The sequence below is a fragment of the Botryllus schlosseri genome, chromosome 8 (assembly GCF_051294905.1).
Source record: "Botryllus schlosseri isolate E-star chromosome 8, Bs_hap1, whole genome shotgun sequence".
Lineage (NCBI taxonomy): Eukaryota > Metazoa > Chordata > Ascidiacea > Stolidobranchia > Styelidae > Botryllus > Botryllus schlosseri.
The window spans coordinates 11,515,156-11,533,775 of record NC_137243.1 but is presented as its reverse complement, the minus strand read 5'-3'; the positions used below and the strand labels follow the sequence as shown (position 1 = coordinate 11,533,775).

Below are 18,620 nucleotides of genomic sequence, written 5' to 3'. Positions count from 1 at the left end.
TTGATTATTAATGCACCGTGTGGAAATCGCAATGTTAAAATTTCTAATCTTTGCCCGGTGTACCGGTACAGTACATATACGTACGTACGTACTATATAGGCCTGCTGCTCGCCAAACACCAACAGACAAACTGCGTTTAACTAAGCATAACTATTAACCATAATCATTAATACATAAGCTACCAATTGCAACTACGCAGAATGGTGATTATTATCCTGCTGCGATGTAGTGCTGGGGTCTGGAGTGTATCGATAACCTGATATATCGCACGCACGCATATATCACGCTACAATGTACCATCTACTGTAAGTCGAATATCTATTTACTATGACTGGATACTTCTTACACAATCATGAGCGAAGCTAATACCTCTGACGTAATAATGAGCAGTGGCGTTTGTAAATCAGACGTTCGTGCTATCACTAACCTGTTCTAATATATTTTCCTTGTTCACGAATGTTGAGCTTATGTCATAGTCCTCGTACAAATAAAAAGTAATCGCTCTTTCACAAAGAAATCGATTAGATATGGGAAGTACTCGATTACGATTACGATTACTTCGGAATTTTTTCGAATGTAATCGATTGCGATTACGATTACTTGAAAATGCTGTAATCGTCGTAATCGATTACGATTACTAATCGCGATTACCCCATGTCTGCTGGATAGTGGATACGAATGAGACAAAGTGACAGATCCAAATATTGCTAGCCACAATAACGAAAGAGAGAGACAGACAGAGTGATAGCTAGAGTGGAGAATAACATTCCTGTAAATCTTTTACACGCAGTTCGAATACAGTGGCTTCCTGAAAAAAAGGTTACTGCCAAACAAGTGTTCATGCCATTATTTTTAATTTGAGGCCACATCATATTTAGAGTGTATAACAGTGTGTATAACTAGGTACTTAAATAAACAGGCTTCATGTAAATGCATTTCCGATATAGCCTATGGCTTTGGTTATTATTAAAAGGTAGGTTCTATTTTCTAAATTCCGAGCAAATTTTCATGACCGGGTACCCGGGAATCCCTTATTGCATACCGATATGTTCAATTACTTTCACTTATTTACTGGTGACTTGCAATAGTCATTATCAGTGTTTATTGATGTGTTAAAAATTAGGCAAACTGAAACTTTAAGCTACTTCCATTAATAGGCATTTTCGGATCAATCCATTGGCAGAGCTTATTTGTCATAATATAGGATTCATCGAAGTTGGTAAACAATACCTGAATCTTCAGCAGTCTCTCTCCTCAACAAAGTTTGATCCATTTGTTCCTCTGATTCCACAACTAAATATGCATGACATGCAACAGACTACGCGTTTTTGGGAGCAATTTACATGACTTACCAACCAAACTCTCCGAAGGTTTAGCTTGGTCCTCATGCTCTTGGCATCTATCTACAAAGTAAAAGCAAATTGCTGTAATTGGATAGAGCGACTCATTGAAATTCCAAAAGTCAAGGTCGTATGTGCAGGACTAAATATTGTCACTCCAATGCTTCCACCATGGGTATTAATCAGATTTCCATAATTACCCAAACACACGGCAAATACCGCATATATGGAATCTTGTGGTGGGCAACATTTGTGCTTCACATATGGGCAGGGTTGCCATACCGTCCTTATTTCTAAGATTTGTACTTATTTTGAAAAGCCGGGTCTTAAAAAACTCAACTGTCCTTATTTCTAAGAAATGCCCTTGTTTTCGACTTGCGTCCTTATTTTGTCTTATTTTCAACAACTACAGAACTTCGATCATTTTCCTCTGGTATCTGTGTTGCAATATCTGCAATTGTGACATTGACCTGGAGGCCATATGAAAAAGACCGCTATTTCAACTTATATTGATACCCCAAAACACAAGAAGTGTGTCAGCTGCTGCTGAGGATACCTCGGGCATTCCATGCTGACAAAAACCAGCAATCTATCCTCACCAACGATTGCACAACGCAATATTCCCCGATTATAACATCACGAGGAGTTTGCGACGGCCAGGACCAAGACTACAAGCTTTGTTACTGGAGGTCTTGCTCCATACACTCAAAATGATATTGTCTGAACTTGGTGTACAGCCTTTTCCCATATTGGTTGACGTCTCCAATCACAGCGAGGTGAAGAAGTTTGGTTTATCACCCTATGGGGGCCCAAGACTATCGTATTGCTTTTTTTGGAAGGGTGACGAAGTGCTGTTTCGGCCCTGAGTCAAGGTAAACCTAGACCTGAGCGGTCGTGAGATCAATGAAGCACTTTCTGATAACAAGGAGTTGCTGGAGCAGATTGTTTCTGGCGAAAGTATGGAAAATTATATGCCACACCTCGTATAAATACACAGTATGTACGAAAACGCTTTTAAATGCCAATCTAATTTTTCGACTGTCCTTATTTTTGGGTCCATGTCGATGGCAACCCTGCATATGAGCCTACCAATACCAATTGGCCTAGCGAACTGGAATGGCTACTTTCAAGAAAATCACCATTATTCATAACAGGAAATCATGCAAAGTTCAAAGAATAAATTTTCAAGGTAAGGAAATCAGATCATTATGTTTTCAGATCATTATATTAACACGTTCTGCCCATGGCGAAAACACTCATGCGGCTTTGCCATCCAAATATAACAGGATCAGTGCGAATGCCAGAGGAAAACAACACTTAATTGTTTAGGAATCCCCTATCATAGGATAGAATTCCCCGCGTAATCAGATAATCCACAGTCATGGTATTCACAGTCAAGACTAAATGAGAGCAGGTGCTACTGAAGAAATACCGGCGTCCTGAAACAATACCGAATTTCCTCTCTAATGTATTAATCTATATTTAGCTTTTTCCAGCCAGACCATACCAGACAGTTCGGTACTCAACATGAGGTATTTCTCATACTTTTCATATTCTGAGAAAAATTATTACAATTAAAATGAATTTACCAAGAATCTTGGACGCAACTCATGTTTGAGTAACAACTCGGTGGATAAAAACAATGGAATTGGAAAATTTTGTTCTGTCACATTTTATTTGGAATGTTTAGGTTCAGGGGCGAATTTTGGAGAAGCTGGCTTATATATTATTATAGAATAGGAGACTGATAATGAGTAAGCTAGTGTATATATGGAATCAGATAATGGCATGCACTGCACTCTTATCTAAGAAGTACAAACAAAATGACTACAATAGTTACAGAATAACCAACTGATAATATTGATGGACCATGCCACATCTCAATTGATAGGTCATGAACGATATGTTAATATATTACTACCGATATGGCATAAGCCTACACTGATTACTGGAAGTAGTACAAATACCATTTTCTCCGTCAGAATCTAATGCCCCAAACGAGGATCGCCCAATTTCATCACTTTGCATATTGACGACATCTGAAAAATGACAGGAAATTATTGCAATAAAAGATGCTAGTCACTTAGGAAATTCACTCATGAGTTACTACACAGCCTACTGCAAATCTCGGATTGCTCTATCAGAACCAGTAACAACTGCTTGTTATTAAGACTAGGTGATTAGCGTGATTGCAATCTTCATAGTTTTGCTATGTACAATGATGAGCAGGATACATGGAACTGGTCTAATACGGCAAAGTCACACCGCCGAAAAATGCGTGAAAGTCTTTAGCTCATCTCTGACACTTGCAGTTGTGACCTGTGAGCAAGTATTTTTTGCATATGATTCATTAACCGAGTAGCACCGACCAGTTTTTCCAAAAATAATTTTGCCTCACTTTTCAAAACTGTAAAACACGACCTTAATGGGATGGTATATACGCGCTCGGTTGACTTGCTCCCGTCTCACTTTGTGGCGTAGTTGGTTAGGCGTTGCCATTTTGAATTCGATGTATTACTTGGTGGTTTCACATCCCATTGAGGTTGTGTTTTACAGTTTTGAAAAGTGAAGCGTAATTTTTCGAAAAAACCCGCCGGAGCCAGCCGTCAAGGACGAATTTTGTGAAAGACATTCCGTTGGACACAATTTAAATATTCCAAAACACATCCAATATGACTAACTAACGAAGTAACGACAAGCTCATCTATCGCAGTGAAAAATGTCTCAAAGTGTAAATACACAATCTATGATGATTTGTCTTTCAGTTAGGCACACTTTATACATCACGCTATACATGCAGATAGTTCTCAAGGGATACTTGGTGGGAAAAAGTTTGAGAACTCTTGTTATAAAGCCTACCACTGCCTGATCTTTGCTGGTTCACTTCAGTAGCACTCTGGTTGTCACTCGAGTTTGATGGATAATCTCTGTCGGTGGATTCAGTTTCCTTTAAAGAAAAATGGTTTGATGAAATGAAATGAGCAAGTAGTAGCAGAAGCAAGCATATTATCTATTTCATGGTCTTTTCAAGTTCCCAGGGTGTTCCAGGGTTGTAATGACTCGACTTGGACTGGAGTCATTGCGCATGACTGGTACCAAGTCATATGACTCAAGACTCAGACAGCCAAGACCAACATTTCATTGTAATTTCAAAGAATAGTAAAGTTACCACACTATTGGGATTTCGTCTATTGGCACTCGTATTTGAGAATGCGACCAGAAACTGCTAAAGTGAGGAAAATTAGTATATTATAAATGCGAGCCATTCGATATCACCAAATAGAGTTATAAAAAGGGGTTAACAAGACATTACCTGGAAACTGAGCAGTCAACACAATGACTTGGACTCGGACTCGACCCTCTGATTTCAAATTAAGTACGACTGGCTATGGTTGTATTATAAGTAAAAAGCAAAGACAATAACGGACACAAAAATTGGAATTAGAAAGTAGAACAGAATGTCATCTATATTCAGAAACATAGTTACCAAAATTTCCTTCGCCTTTTTCACAAACTCTACTTGTAAATAGTCTGCTACTGTGAGCATATGGTGGATGACGTCCAACATCCAATCTGTTTCTGCCAGACTGGAAAATTGATTGGAGAATGATGTAATGTAGCAGCCTTACTAGAGGTGGTCAAAGTAGTCAAGAAAACGCCATAATCTACTCAAGTACGAGTAGAAGTTGTACTTTTAAAAGCAACCCAAAACTACTTTCAAGTAGAAGTAGAATTGGCAAGCTTTGAATGTACTCAAGTCGTTGTAAAAACGGTCATAATATGTACTGTCAAAAGCTGTAAATTGAGCTTTATGCGGTGGTGCAGAGAGCTTGATTCCTATGGATCTATCCCATGAGGTACAAATTTTCGACAGCATAAGCATTCGACTACATCATGGCATGCAAATGACAGTGTTTCCATGGAAAAATGATTCTAAACTTTTTTTTACCCATACACCCAGTTTCAGAAAATGTCATGGCATGGCGCCCTCGCCCATATTATAAGGGCAGTAGTGCAGCTGAAAAGCAAGTTGTTTTGGATGTGTTGTTAACTCTTTCACTGATTAGTATAAGTTCATAAGAGCAGGGCATTTTTTTGAGATGTCAAAATAAGCCAAAATTTTGTAAATATTGTATCGTTAGGTCAAAAAATTGTCACAATTGATTACAAAGTCAAAATTTTGTTGCTACCAGCATTTCATTTGTATCATAAATGTTTGCACTGTCGGTGATCTTATCATTTGACATTTTACAGCTTTTAGCCTACTCTATAGGCCTACCGTTGTAGACGGTTCATTATCTGCTCATTGTGAATCCTGAACGGCCAAATGAAACAAATAGGCTGACATATGCTGAACGTACCGCAATATCCAACTGAAGCAAGACTGCGTGGGCATTGCATGGTTCTCATATCAAGAAGCGCATGATGAAAAATTGTGATGTAGACAACATTCTCAGAATAAAGCAACATGTGTCACCAGCAGTGTGCGCACAAGTCCAGTATTGCAAGCCAACAACTGCTGCTGTTGAACGTTCTTCGTCCCTTCCTGGCAAGTTACTTAGTAAGGTCAGACACTTTTTACCCAAGTATGTAGGAAAGTTTCTTTCGTTGTACTACAATAAATTTTAATTATTTCTACCATATTACGTGATGTAACGACTGGAATTCTTCATAGGCCCAAATTTCGTTAAAATAAAATTTTTTCATGTAAGAATTTGTCAGTTTTTAAGTCAAATAAGTTTTTTCATACTAAATTAATTACTTGTAAGGACAGACAGTTCCAACAGGAAATGAAGATAAGTGGTAGAATTATAACATTATGTGGAAAAACACCTAATTTACATTCATGAGGTCAAAATTCGGTCTGGGTAAAAAAATGTCAAAATTTTGATTTTTAGGTCAAAATCTTCCCTTTTTAGGTAAAAAACGCCCTATTAACCGATTGGCAACAGCGGGTTTTTCCAAAAAATTTTGCTTCACTTTTCAAAAACTTGAAGAGCTTCTTGGAGGTACAGAACTTCAGTATACAATTGAATAGTATATTCATGTTGAAATGAACCCGAATATTTTCTGCTGACAGTCGTCAGGGGTAATTGTCAGCAAGTAGTAGAGAATAAGAAAGAACATTGTATATCAACAATCGTATCACAAAATATGACGTCACCAGCATGAAACTTCGAATGAGAGAGTGTCCAGTGCACTATTCCTAGGTGGTACACGAACTCCTTCTGTTGACAGAGTTTCGGTCGATTTTCAAAACTTGGAAACATGACCTCAATGCGATGCGAAATCAACAAGCCACATATCGTTGGACGCAGACGTCACGAAGCAAGACGAGAGCCGCTCAACTGCACATGTATATAATTGAGAATAAGAGAAAACCTTGCGAATTTTTTGTTCATAGGCAAGGATTCTGTGTTGGGTACTTTAGCCTGGTGCTTCCCAACCGGTAGAATTTCTAAATGTTACAGTTTCCTATTCAATTTACCAAATATTCGAAACACCTTATCTTCTCAAGATTAGGCAAGCAAATATACGTTCTCCTCCATGCTCCAGTGGTCACAATAATTCGTCAGCCACATTTTTGAGACAGTCAATTTGATTGGAGCGTGAAATTGGACATTGCTTTAATGTGTATGCTTCGGAATTGGAATTTATTATTTCCTCCAATGGATTTGCAAATGTTGATCGGGAAATATAGCAAACCAGCTCGATTTATCTTTATAATCAGTGAACAGTTGCAGCGACGCAAATATTCCAGTCCTGATAATCTGAACCCGAAGGAGAAATGCCACCCTCAGAAAAAATCACTCGCTCAGTGATGAAATGCCTATTAGGAATATCTATCAATTACTTTTTTATTTTAGTCTGATTTTTTTGGGCAATTCCAATATCATTTTACTGTACAACAGACGCCTGGACAGAAAATAAGAATATGGAACAAAGTAATTATTAACAACAGGCCCGCTAGAATATGTAGCCTAATTGGTAATAATAATTGGTAATGAACTACCTGACCAAAATTTTCAAAGACGCTGATACCTCCCTGGCTTTTGTCTGCGCGTTTTCCATATCATACATGCCCGCAAAAAAGCAACATTTTAAAATTAAAAATCCATTATATTTGATGTGTGAGGCTGGGTTTGCTTTAAGCATTGAGGCCTGCCGTAAGGTTATTGAACTTATATGAACTTTCAAGTTCGATTGAGCTAAAGAGCCGAATACACTGTATCATGAGTTCCTTCACTCTTCTCATTTACTCACAAGTCAAAAATAAGAAATTAGGGTAAAAGCAGAACAAGGGTTTGAGAAGCGTATTATAAGGTGGCGAGCTCTCATACGCCCGCACCCTTATTGATAGTTTTTAAGTCTATTTTCTAAGCAAAAGCATTTGAACCGAGATGTGGTTTTTGCAAATCTTCGATGAACTGGAGCCTCCGGGACATTTCTGCCACACTCTTAAAACGATTTCAGCCAGCAAGCACATTTCACTTACGGAAATACGCCATATTTTGCAGAGCAGTGACGAATAGTTGTTATAAAGACCTCACCATCCACGCAAACCCAACAACTTATTTGGCCCAAAATGGCTTTTGTGCACTTAAGTTGCAAAAATAAGTACGGACGGTGCTCAAAAGGGTTGAAAAGCACTGCGATATGCCAATATATTATACCATACATTGAGGGTACATACCTAGCACAGTATGCCATCGACAAAGAACGGATCTTATCAGATCCCCCCAATTCGTCCCACGACTTTATCAGATACAATATTGGCCATTTCAGACGACGACCTCGTAGCAATTCCATGGTAATATGAGCTAATTTGTCATTTCCTTCGAATTCTGAAAATACATCGGGTGGTATTTTATAAACGTATTTTGTGCATTTTTTAATTTATGCAGTGATGGAACAGCAGAGCAGTTTCGCTTTGTTTGTTCCGGGTGTTGCTTGGGGACAATGTATTTACCACGATAGTAAGTATAGACAACCATTAGAAATTGTCACTTGTTCTTGGTATGCCTTCGGAAGAACGAACAGTTTCATTCTGGTAATTTTTGTTTAGTGGTATGTATCACTGAAAAACAGTCCGAAATTCAATGGATGCGCAGGCTCACCTTCATCTTGAAATACAGAAATTTGTTTCTCCAGAGTCTGCGTCAGAACAGTCCGACAGGACTCTTTCAATACTTTTGATGCTTCATCGTTCTGTAGATACTTGTAGAAGGTCCTTTTCTGTTCTATTAAATAACACTCGTAAAGAGGCCAGATCAAGTTAATAACTCGTGCATCTCATTGTTATCCAAATCAGATGATTATGCCAAAACAGAATACAGAGCACTGCCACATACTGCTGCTTCCTCTACTCACAGCAGCGATACCTCCATCAAAGATAAGTAAAATACACAACTGTACTCATAACCCAACAGAATATCGATTCTCTAAGAAGTATAAAAGATTTTCATCAATCGATCACAATACATATAGAAATACATTCCTATGATAGTATATCCATCATCAAGTTCATCGTCAAGCTCAATGCATATGCCTGATGCTGCAGTTTAACTGCTTACATTTTATTGACGCTGTGACAAAAAAAACACTACTGATTGGGCTTGGGTAACTAGGTAGAGCAGGTGTTCTTAACCTTTTTGTCCCGCGGACTCCCTAAAGTTTTCGTTAAAAAATTAGCTCAATTATTGTGCAACCGTTACGTGTCTTGCGTAAACATTAACGGCAGGCTTTTGATAAACAACCACAAAATTGCTTTTCTTGAAAATAACATCAGACTATATGTAGAAATTGGGTACACTTTATTGCTCCGAAGCAAATTTTGCAGCTGTATTTATTGTCTTGAAAATCCGTGTCGTCGATTTGATATGATCGAGTGCCAAAAATCCATTACCAGAAAGATAGGTGGTGGCTAATGTAATAATAACGCGTAACATGTCCGGAGACATACATGTCACCAACACAGTAGAATATTTTTTTTCAGAGAACCATTCTAAAATGCGAGTCCTGAAGTTTTAGCAATTATGAGCAGAAATGCCTCATACTATCCGACAGTCGTCGAGCATGTCCGCATTCAAGTCGAAATATAAGCAATCTCTAAATGAATACTAGCCAGCCTTCAGGATTAAAGGACAAGACCTGATATCGACCTCGCCCTCCGCCACATGCCACCTCATTTCGTCGCTTGCGTCTTATATTCCCTGCATTACTTTTAATTCTGTGTGCATGCCTCTTCTTTACTTTGCCTAGGCTAAGGTGGATGTCTGATCTTAAAGGCTACCCCATGTTGTCTCGACACCTTACTATCTTTTCATTGTATCGCAGTCTTGTGATGATTTGAAATGATGAAAATATTAATAAACAGATTGATTGATTGATTGATGCTTTCTATAATTTATAAAAGATTGCAAATTAGGTTATCAGTAATTATATAAATTTAGAGGTTTCGCAGAGCCCCTGAAAATGCTACTCGGACTCCCGGTTAAGAACCATTGAGGGATACTGATATATTGATAGGCCTATCTAAGAAGTTGAATGAATGTTTTAATCTATTTCAAAGAAGAATACAAACCTCTTGAGATAATCTCCAAATCTTTCAGTAAGTATATCCAATCAGATAATTTATCGTAGCTCTTGCGTACAAGAATGCACAAACAGTCCACCACTTCACTCTCCTTCAACTTCTCATTGCCGTGAACTTGGAGCAAGAATAAAAAGTGATGTTTCCGTAATCAGTGTGATAATACCATGATGATAGTATTCTATACAATAGTTATATAGGTCATCTTACATGATTGGATGAAATCTGATTGACATCTGATGCATTCTATTATCAGCAGTAAAAGCAGTGATCAAACTTCATCACATTTGGGCAAATCGAATTGATTTTGATATAGACTTGTGTCGCATTTGCTGAATTGAATATTGGATGTCGTGATATGTAATTTTGCAGCTTGGTTTATCTGCTAGAATGTTTAGACAGATTGCTAATTACCTACTATGTAATCAATGGTCGTCTAAACAGCCTGCACACACTTCATCGATTTTCTCAAATACAGTCTGCTGCAGCGGATTTATAAAAAGAATTGATCACAGAAATGGTTAGCAGTTTCGGTCTTGTAGGCTCAGGCAATATTATTGGAATCTTCACCGTATATCAAAATATCAGGTAACATCAACCTCCTTGCTCAGTGTTTGCATTTTGAAAATGCATTGACTCTGGTCTCTTGATCCATGCAAATATTACAACAACAATAATAATAATTCAAATGTGATATTCAAAATTTACACCACAAAATTACTAACAAATAATATCACTTTTGGAAATCGCAGTGTTATCTAATTTGGAAGTAAATCATCTTTGTTCACAACAAAAACCTAATTCAACAATAATTCCTAGAAACTAGAAGTTTCAGTCAAGTTCTGCAGTTATGTGGCTAAAACTGAAGTCATTGGTTATTGACTGAGCAGAAGAGTTGTTTTCATAAGTTTGGATTTACGGTATGGTTGAATATTAGGATACGAAATCATATTGGAATTGGCGGTGTATCATGGCACCAATCTGCATAATGACTTCTGAATGAGCAAAGCGGTTGTGATACCAAACACAAAGATTACAGATCACAAATACTTACATTTCCTGATCAATGCTATGATTCTTGTGAGAAGTAGTGTAGGTGAGGGATAGGTGAATAATTTTTTACATAAATCTGGATAACTGACAGTGCATTGAGTCTATATATAAACACTAAACAGTAATTGGTGGATTTTTATCTGACTGTCTTTGTCTTTCTCTGATTGTCTTTCTGATCGATGCAGTGAGTCCTTGGTTATTACATAATAAAATGAATAAAGATTCAAAAAGCTCACAATTATCTGAAATTTGTCCTTCCACTTCTGAAGGATTTTGGCCGCCATTTATATCTGCTGAGCAGTCTTCATCAGTGAAACCGGGTTGCTATAAAAAATTAAGTTGTTTATTTCATAATTGAAATGGTAAAGAGGTAACAGCAGCATTAAGCATGTTTGATATATGTGTTAGCCTTTCTCAGTTTACACAGTCTCAGGGTTAATTTTCATCACAAATATTCATCCACATAATTTCATAGCATCTTTGATGAAGTGCAGTAACTTTTATTATGTAGTGGAAAGAGTTATATGTACGCAGACAATCACCAAAACTTCTTTCGCCTTTTTAGCAAACTCTTCTTGCAAGCAGGGTTTTTCCATCATGACCATATGGTGAATCACGTCTAGCATCCAATTCGTTTCCGAAAGACTATAAAACAAACCAGAAAGTATTGTCACTGCAAAATGAAGAAACCAGATGCTCCGCCCCAATCTATATATACATGTTCATATCACCTGAGTTGATTATTGTATACATCATGCCTAAGCTTTGGACTCCTGGATATATGTAGTACTTGTTAAGTACCGTATTTTAAAATTGTAATCCAGCATTATAGAGATTTGAGACCAATTTCGATATCAAAATCTAATGATTCATCATGGATTCATAGACTAACAATACAAAGCTTACAACAGAAGTCAACATTTTACACAACTATGCTTCCAACCAACTATCAGAATAAAATTTTATTCAGCTGAATAGCATCATATTATAAAATTCCAAAAAGAGAAAAAAGAAATGTGATCACACACGACTTGAAGGGAATGAGGCCCAGCAAAATATTTGGGACTAGAATAATCCAAGGTCTAATTTCTCTTCATTGAACTTTTCTAGAATAAGGTTTTTATTAGATCTCTATACAAGGAAAATTCAAACAAATATGAAACTATACTTGGCCAAAGACCGACAAGATAGCACAATGGTGAAGCGTTCGGCTTGTTCATCGGTAGGTTGTGGGTTCGATTCCTGCCCGGGTCAGACCAAAAACCTGATTAGTAACACTGGTATCCACGACTTCCCCTTTTGGCGTTCATGCATTACTGGGATAGCATGGAGGGGATGGGGTGGTGCAAGACTTAGAAAGCCATACAAGGCTATATCTGCACCTTCCTTGTCCAGCTGCATCTGCGCATCATGCACTCATGGTATGAATATGCACAGATCGTGTGATAAGTATATCATGAGTCGGTTTATATGCCGCAAAAACATGACTTCTTCAATATACCCGCGAGATCAAACAAGTGCTCACAATGTCACCCGCACCCACAAAACAAAACAATTTATTTTGATGTTTATAAATTTTGGCATGTTCATGGGAAGTATTGGTGTCATTGGGAACACATGTTTGATCTCGGGGGGTATATCGAAAAAGCGCCAAAAACATCAAGGATAAAAATAAACTACGTCCTTCCTAGAAAATATATATCAAGCTGCACAATAACTTGCATACTAATAATGGAGATATGGTATGAGTGCTATTCAGAACTGGCAAAATCCCTACTCTCAATTGCCATTCATGTGAATTATACTACTATATATCAAAAACTACACAAATCTACACAAATATTACATACCAAGTACAATATGAAGTTGCTGCAGACCGAATTTGATCAGATCCCTCAAATTCGTCCCATGATTTGATGAAATACGATATAGGACAACTCACGTCACCATCATGTAGCAACTTGACGACGATGTCAACAAGTTTGACACTTCCAGGAAAATCTAAAAATTTGCCAGGATGAAAAAATATACTGGACCATCATAGGAGCATATTAAGGTACATTGGACAATTTCTGGAAAGAGGAAACATTAGAGATCCTGCTGTAAGAAATAGTAAACTCTTAGGAAATCACTCTAATTATTCGGGATTTGTTTCAATTAGGCCACATGTGATTCACTCGGTTCATACATTATCATCACCGTGCGGCAGTGTTGGATGTCTTGAGTCATGACTTGGACTCGAGTCGGCTTTTTCACATGACTTGACTTGACTTGTAGGGTGGAGTGAAAAATAAAAAAAATTTGAATTTCAAAAAGTGGTCTGCATACGTGACTCGAGTCACTTTACGAAAATTACTTCCATTGACTCGCGTTTAAGAGCCATGGATTGAATCGTGACTCTAAGCTAAATTTTCGAATCAATGTCAAGTCATCAAGTAGTTGGTTTCGACTAAATCGCTGTACCTGTATAATGTTCTCAACTCTTGTTTGACATGTGAGAGAGACCAGTGATTCAATGATTTTGCAGCCTGAGACACGAATTTCTATGTCACAAATGAAGTGGTTAGAGAGCTTATTATGTTCTGAACTCGGCCTAATAGTAATCTATATTATTTAGCAATGCATTTTTGTGCAACAAACGCTCAGTGAATCTTCAACCTACGGTAAACATCATGAATGCTGTGATGTACGTTCATATTACTCGTCAACAATAAACATTGGCTTAAATTTTATCTTATGGATGTGTAGGTGGGTTATGTATTGCATCACATCAATTTGATCAACTTTGTCAGGTTTCGTATTCCATCCCTTATTTTTTACCGAATTATAGCATCAATTTAGAAGCTCTACCTACGTTCTTAACTCTATATATTCATTAACCGGTTCAGAAGAAATAGCGAATCAATCTATACTACAATCATTTTCCAGTTTGCAATGACTTGAATCTTGCCTTCTTCTTCGGAAATTCGAGTTGGCTTGACTGACTGGACTTTAGTCACTTCCATAAATCCAGTGACTTGACTTGACTAGAGTAAAAATGTGTGTGGACTCGATATGACATGTGACTCGAAGGCCACTTGTTCACAACACTGCTGTGCGCTGTACTTTTTCACATTGATGGACTATTGCTCTAGGTCTCAAAACAGTGAGCATCATCTTCCTTGACAAAATACTGCCCTGCGCTAAATCCACATTGTTGACAATGCTACATGTCAAGCAAATAGATATAACAAACTGAATGCAAAATATGCAGTGTTCTTAACCTTTAAGGAGTCATCTCTGTCCCACCAGCATCATCAACCTTCACGAATCGTTAATAGAAGTTGATAAAATGAATTGTACTTTTCCAATTATCTTCCAACCTTCACAGAATCCTTAGTAGCAGTTGGTAAAATCAAACATGCTTTTTCAACAATCTGATAAATGACCAGTGAACAGTGAGCACCCATATTATAATTCATTAATGGCGGAAGCAAGTGTCTCACTAATTCCCAAAACGTAAACTACAGTCTAATCAGAGCACCGAACCCAACAAAATCTCCTTAATTCATGAAAGTTAGCATAGGCAATCACTGAAAGGTTTTTACATTGAGTATCTACTGTTTGGTAAAAATGTGCCTCCAAGTGAAGTGGACCAGCTGGAACAAAGTATCGTGTTTCGTTGTTTTAAGGACTGACAGTCCTAATATGGTAGTAGCAAACATCATCGTGACGAGGGTTTGAATTATTGAGAGCAAAATCGAAAATTAAACGCACGATGCAGACCGTTACCGACGGTAGACCAAGTTACTTGCAGAAAGCAGTGTGACGTGATCAGCCACAGCTAATGTGGCTATCATGACCTCTATCTAACACCTCAAACTCACTTACCGTATCCCTGGCGTTCAATCAAACCTAGGTTAAGAGCCACTGTCCTGATAGACGCAGTGGCATTGTGTACTGCAATGACCTTCCGGATAACGACTATTTAGTTTTCGTACTCACATTAGACTAGATACCGCTTGCCTGTTTCAATGACCAAAAATCTATGCCACCAGTAATTCGTTGTATGCACAAGGAAAATTACTAATTACCGCAGGTAGTAGATGTTTACGGTAGATCATTTTATAATAGTTGTTTAATAAAATTTTTATTCGTTGATGAACAGCCTGAAATTTATCAGATAGGCCTACTAGAGCCTACTAGAGTTTACCTTCATCTTGGAATATGGAAACTTGTTGTTCCAATGTCTCCTTCAAAACAGCCAGACACGACTCTTTCAGTGCTTTAGATACTTCATCCTTTTGAAGGTACTTTACGAAGGTCTTTTTCTCGTCTACAACAATAATTAAATAATATATTTATAATGAAACGAAACCCAAATATTTTCGGCTTTCACTCGTCAGGGGTAATCGTCTGCAATTAGGAAAGAATTGAAAAGTACACTGTATATCAACAATCGTATCAAAAATATGACGTCACCGGCATGAAATTTCAAATAATCGTGTCGTGTACTTTTTAGATGGTACACAAACTCCTTCTGTAGGCATAGGCATGGTTGGAGCCCAAATGAAAACCGGTGAAGTCATATTTTGTGATACGATTGTCGAAAAACAATGTTCTTTCTAATTCTCTACTAGCTGCTGACAATTACCCCCCCCCCCCCCCCACGAGTGTCAGCTGAAGATATTCCGGTTTCATTTCAATATGCATACCGTAAACCGGGGTAACTTTGGACTTAAGGGTAACTTTGGACACTAAGCAATAAAAGATTTAAATGGTTATTGGTGGAAAAGGGTTGCCGCTGGGTGTCCAATTCTTTTTCATGAGGCAACAGTACCACAGGTAGTCCCAATAAAAGGTCGATTCATTTCACTACCAGATAAACTTGACCCAACATTGATAAATTAATGGAGGGGGTCAATTTCATCAAAATTTATGGCCGTTAAACTTCTTACAACCAAACATAGTTAGCATGTGATTCATAGATTCAAAACTTGGCAGCAGATACCTCTAAGTAGTCTTAATCCATGGCAAAAATCTCAGTTGGCTCACCCTTAGATCAATACAAGAAAATGTGACGTCCAAAGTTACCCCGTAAAAGTTTATCAGAATGGGGTAACTTTGGACAGTGGAAAATGTGATATTTAGAACTCTAGAAAGTGGCTGCTTCATCTGTGTCAAAGTGTATGGTCAACTCTATTCCTTATTACCGGCCTGATGGCTTTTTAAAATGGAATGAGAAGGTTAATAAATTAGAGTTTGCCAGAATATGAAAAAATGGGTAGGCAATGAGCTGAGAGATTGTAATCGGGTGTAAGCTACTTCAAAAACTTATCACATACTCCTAAATATGCGCCTGCTGAATATGGGATATCATAAATTACGACAAATAGGCTATATCCATCAAAGAGGAGATAGGAAAGGGAAAGTGTATCTATTAAAGAATAGTAATATATTTGAAATCAGCAATAAATCAAGTTAACGTGTTTAACGTTTGCTGTCGATTGCTGACACTGCCAGTGGGATATCCCTTATCACCATACGTTATTTTATAAGTCCCAATTGGCGAAGGCATGAGGGAAAATTGAGATAAGAGATGAATAAGGGCCCATCAGCCTTCATAAATTACCTATTTTTTTTTGGGGGGGGGGGATTAGGTAAAAATCATGCAATAGGCCAGACATATACTATTTTGTTTCAGTTTTAGCCACTGCTCTCATCAACTCTTACCAAATAAGCCTCATTTACGAGGTTTCATAAACAATTGAGTGTAAAGGCATACAAAAAACTACATTGTCCAAAGTTACCCCACATGCAGGGATAACTTTGGACACGGATAATTTACAAAAATAAGGTACTTATTTATGACCATGAAGATTTTGGATTAGGTAATTCTAATCTATGCTCCATGACCCCTAAAAAACACAAAACTTGCCTCCCCTACACCCCAGCATTTCCGAGATACCAAACGGAATTGTTTTAAATTGTCCAAAGTTACCCCGGTTTACGGTACTATTCAATTGTAAGTTGTGTACCTCCAAGAAGCTCTTCAAATATTACAATATTATTGGTGAAAAGTTGGATGCTAGCTCAAGTCAGCAAACGTGTGTCTTCTTTATATTAAAATTTTATATTCATGCTGGGACAGACTACAGACTATTTCCACATAGCCTTCATTTCCAGCTCACAGCATGGATATAGCCACTAGAGATAAACCAAAAACATTCATAAGCCGTATTCATAAGCCGTAATCTTATATAAAGTCAAATTTTCTCTATGTACCACTCGATCTAGAATCTTGTAGGCATGGCCCAAGCAATAGAAGACTTTGAAGTTGCATGGATAAGATAAGATAACATAACATATTAGATTGACTTCGAAATAAAATAGAAACAAACCTCTGCTGATGATATCCAAGTCTTTCAGCAAGCTGAACCAACCGGACACATCATTGTAACATCTTGCTACAAGAATGCACAAGCATTCCAGGACTTCCATCTCCATTAATTTCTCATTGTGTCAAATGAATCACGTGTGAAAAGTAACCGTCTAGCACCCATATATTATTCTATGATAGAATTGATACATATATAAGAATATCTAAAAAATTGACACAAATTGTTACCGATGGCCAACTCATAGGGAGGATAATGGAACAAATCTGAGATGCCGATAACATCAGTATTCACTATTCATACACACTGTGCAGTGATCAAAGTTCAACTTCCAACAATGCATCAAGAATTACAAAGAGAAGTTAATTCCAAGTTTACTGTAACAGAATTTCCTCTTATTGACTAAACTGGATGGAATGTGTGTGAAAAGGTCATGAATCCCATACTAACGACCGCAAGGTTTTAATGAATTTTACTTGCATTATTCAAAGTTGGAATGAAAAATAGGTATTTACGGTATGTGATGAAATACATCATCACAGAAGTTGAAATGATTAAATTATCATAGTCATGAGTTATGAATATTGCTCATGTCTGTTGACTGGATTAATGGAGAACTGGGCTCTAAGTATGATGTGGTCTCAAATTAAAGTCGAAATGTGAAAAACAGCAGTCAGCTAACTGCAGCTAAAAGATTTTCACGAAAAGTCCTGTTACAATATAGATCTCTGTGCTGGATTCTGAATCTTGTACTTGGCTTCAAATGGAGTAGTACAGTATTAACCATTATGATATTACAAGATTTTGAATGGAGCAAAAAGTCTGAATATGTACATTCTATGCAACCACAAAGAATATAATGCCAGTTCTACATCACATGAAAGAATATTTGGTATTTTTTTGACAATACCTACCACTCTGTGACAAACAGACAGCAATAATGGTGGTACAGAAAATACGCTTGCACATGCACAGTATTGGGTATTAGATAGGAATGGTCGATACGACCTTGGAGGTCAACTAGTCTGATCACACCCGCATCAAACAGGTATACTTGTCTCTACACAGTCTGGCTGTAACTAAAGTTTGTTAAAAAAGTATGGTAAATAAAAACAAAATTCAAAGATGGTAGCAAATCAATGAAGCAATGTCTGGGCAAGTAGGGCAACCGTGTTAGTATGACGACAAGAGGTCCATTGAATAGTTCTTTTTTGAATCTATCATAAGGCAATTCATGAATATGTTGTGGCAATTTAT

General features: G+C 37.4%; 2 protein-coding genes across 3 annotated transcripts in view; one reads left to right on the top strand and one right to left on the bottom strand.

Moving 5' to 3' along the window:
* Positions 1-953: 953 nt before the first annotated feature.
* LOC145444342 (uncharacterized) lies at positions 954-17,582 on the bottom strand. The gene is made up of 13 exons (XM_080322311.1): positions 17,367-17,582; positions 15,179-15,301; positions 12,837-12,987; positions 11,529-11,631; positions 11,223-11,310; positions 9,925-10,050; positions 8,459-8,581; positions 8,035-8,185; positions 4,828-4,927; positions 4,200-4,287; positions 3,308-3,379; positions 1,353-1,403; positions 954-1,293 (listed from the first exon to the last, which is right to left on the bottom strand). The coding sequence occupies exons 1-13, from the start codon at positions 17,470-17,472 to the stop codon at positions 1,208-1,210; spliced, it is 1,368 nt and encodes a 455-aa protein (XP_080178437.1). The 5' UTR covers positions 17,473-17,582; the 3' UTR covers positions 954-1,207.
* LOC145444355 (uncharacterized) overlaps positions 4,730-18,620 on the top strand; it is a 141,358-nt gene continuing 127,467 nt past the window's right edge. For both annotated transcript variants that reach the window (XM_080322325.1, XM_080322324.1), the window contains exon 1: positions 4,730-4,740. The gene's annotated coding sequence lies outside the window, so the exon portion shown is untranslated. The remainder of the gene's footprint in view (positions 4,741-18,620) is intronic.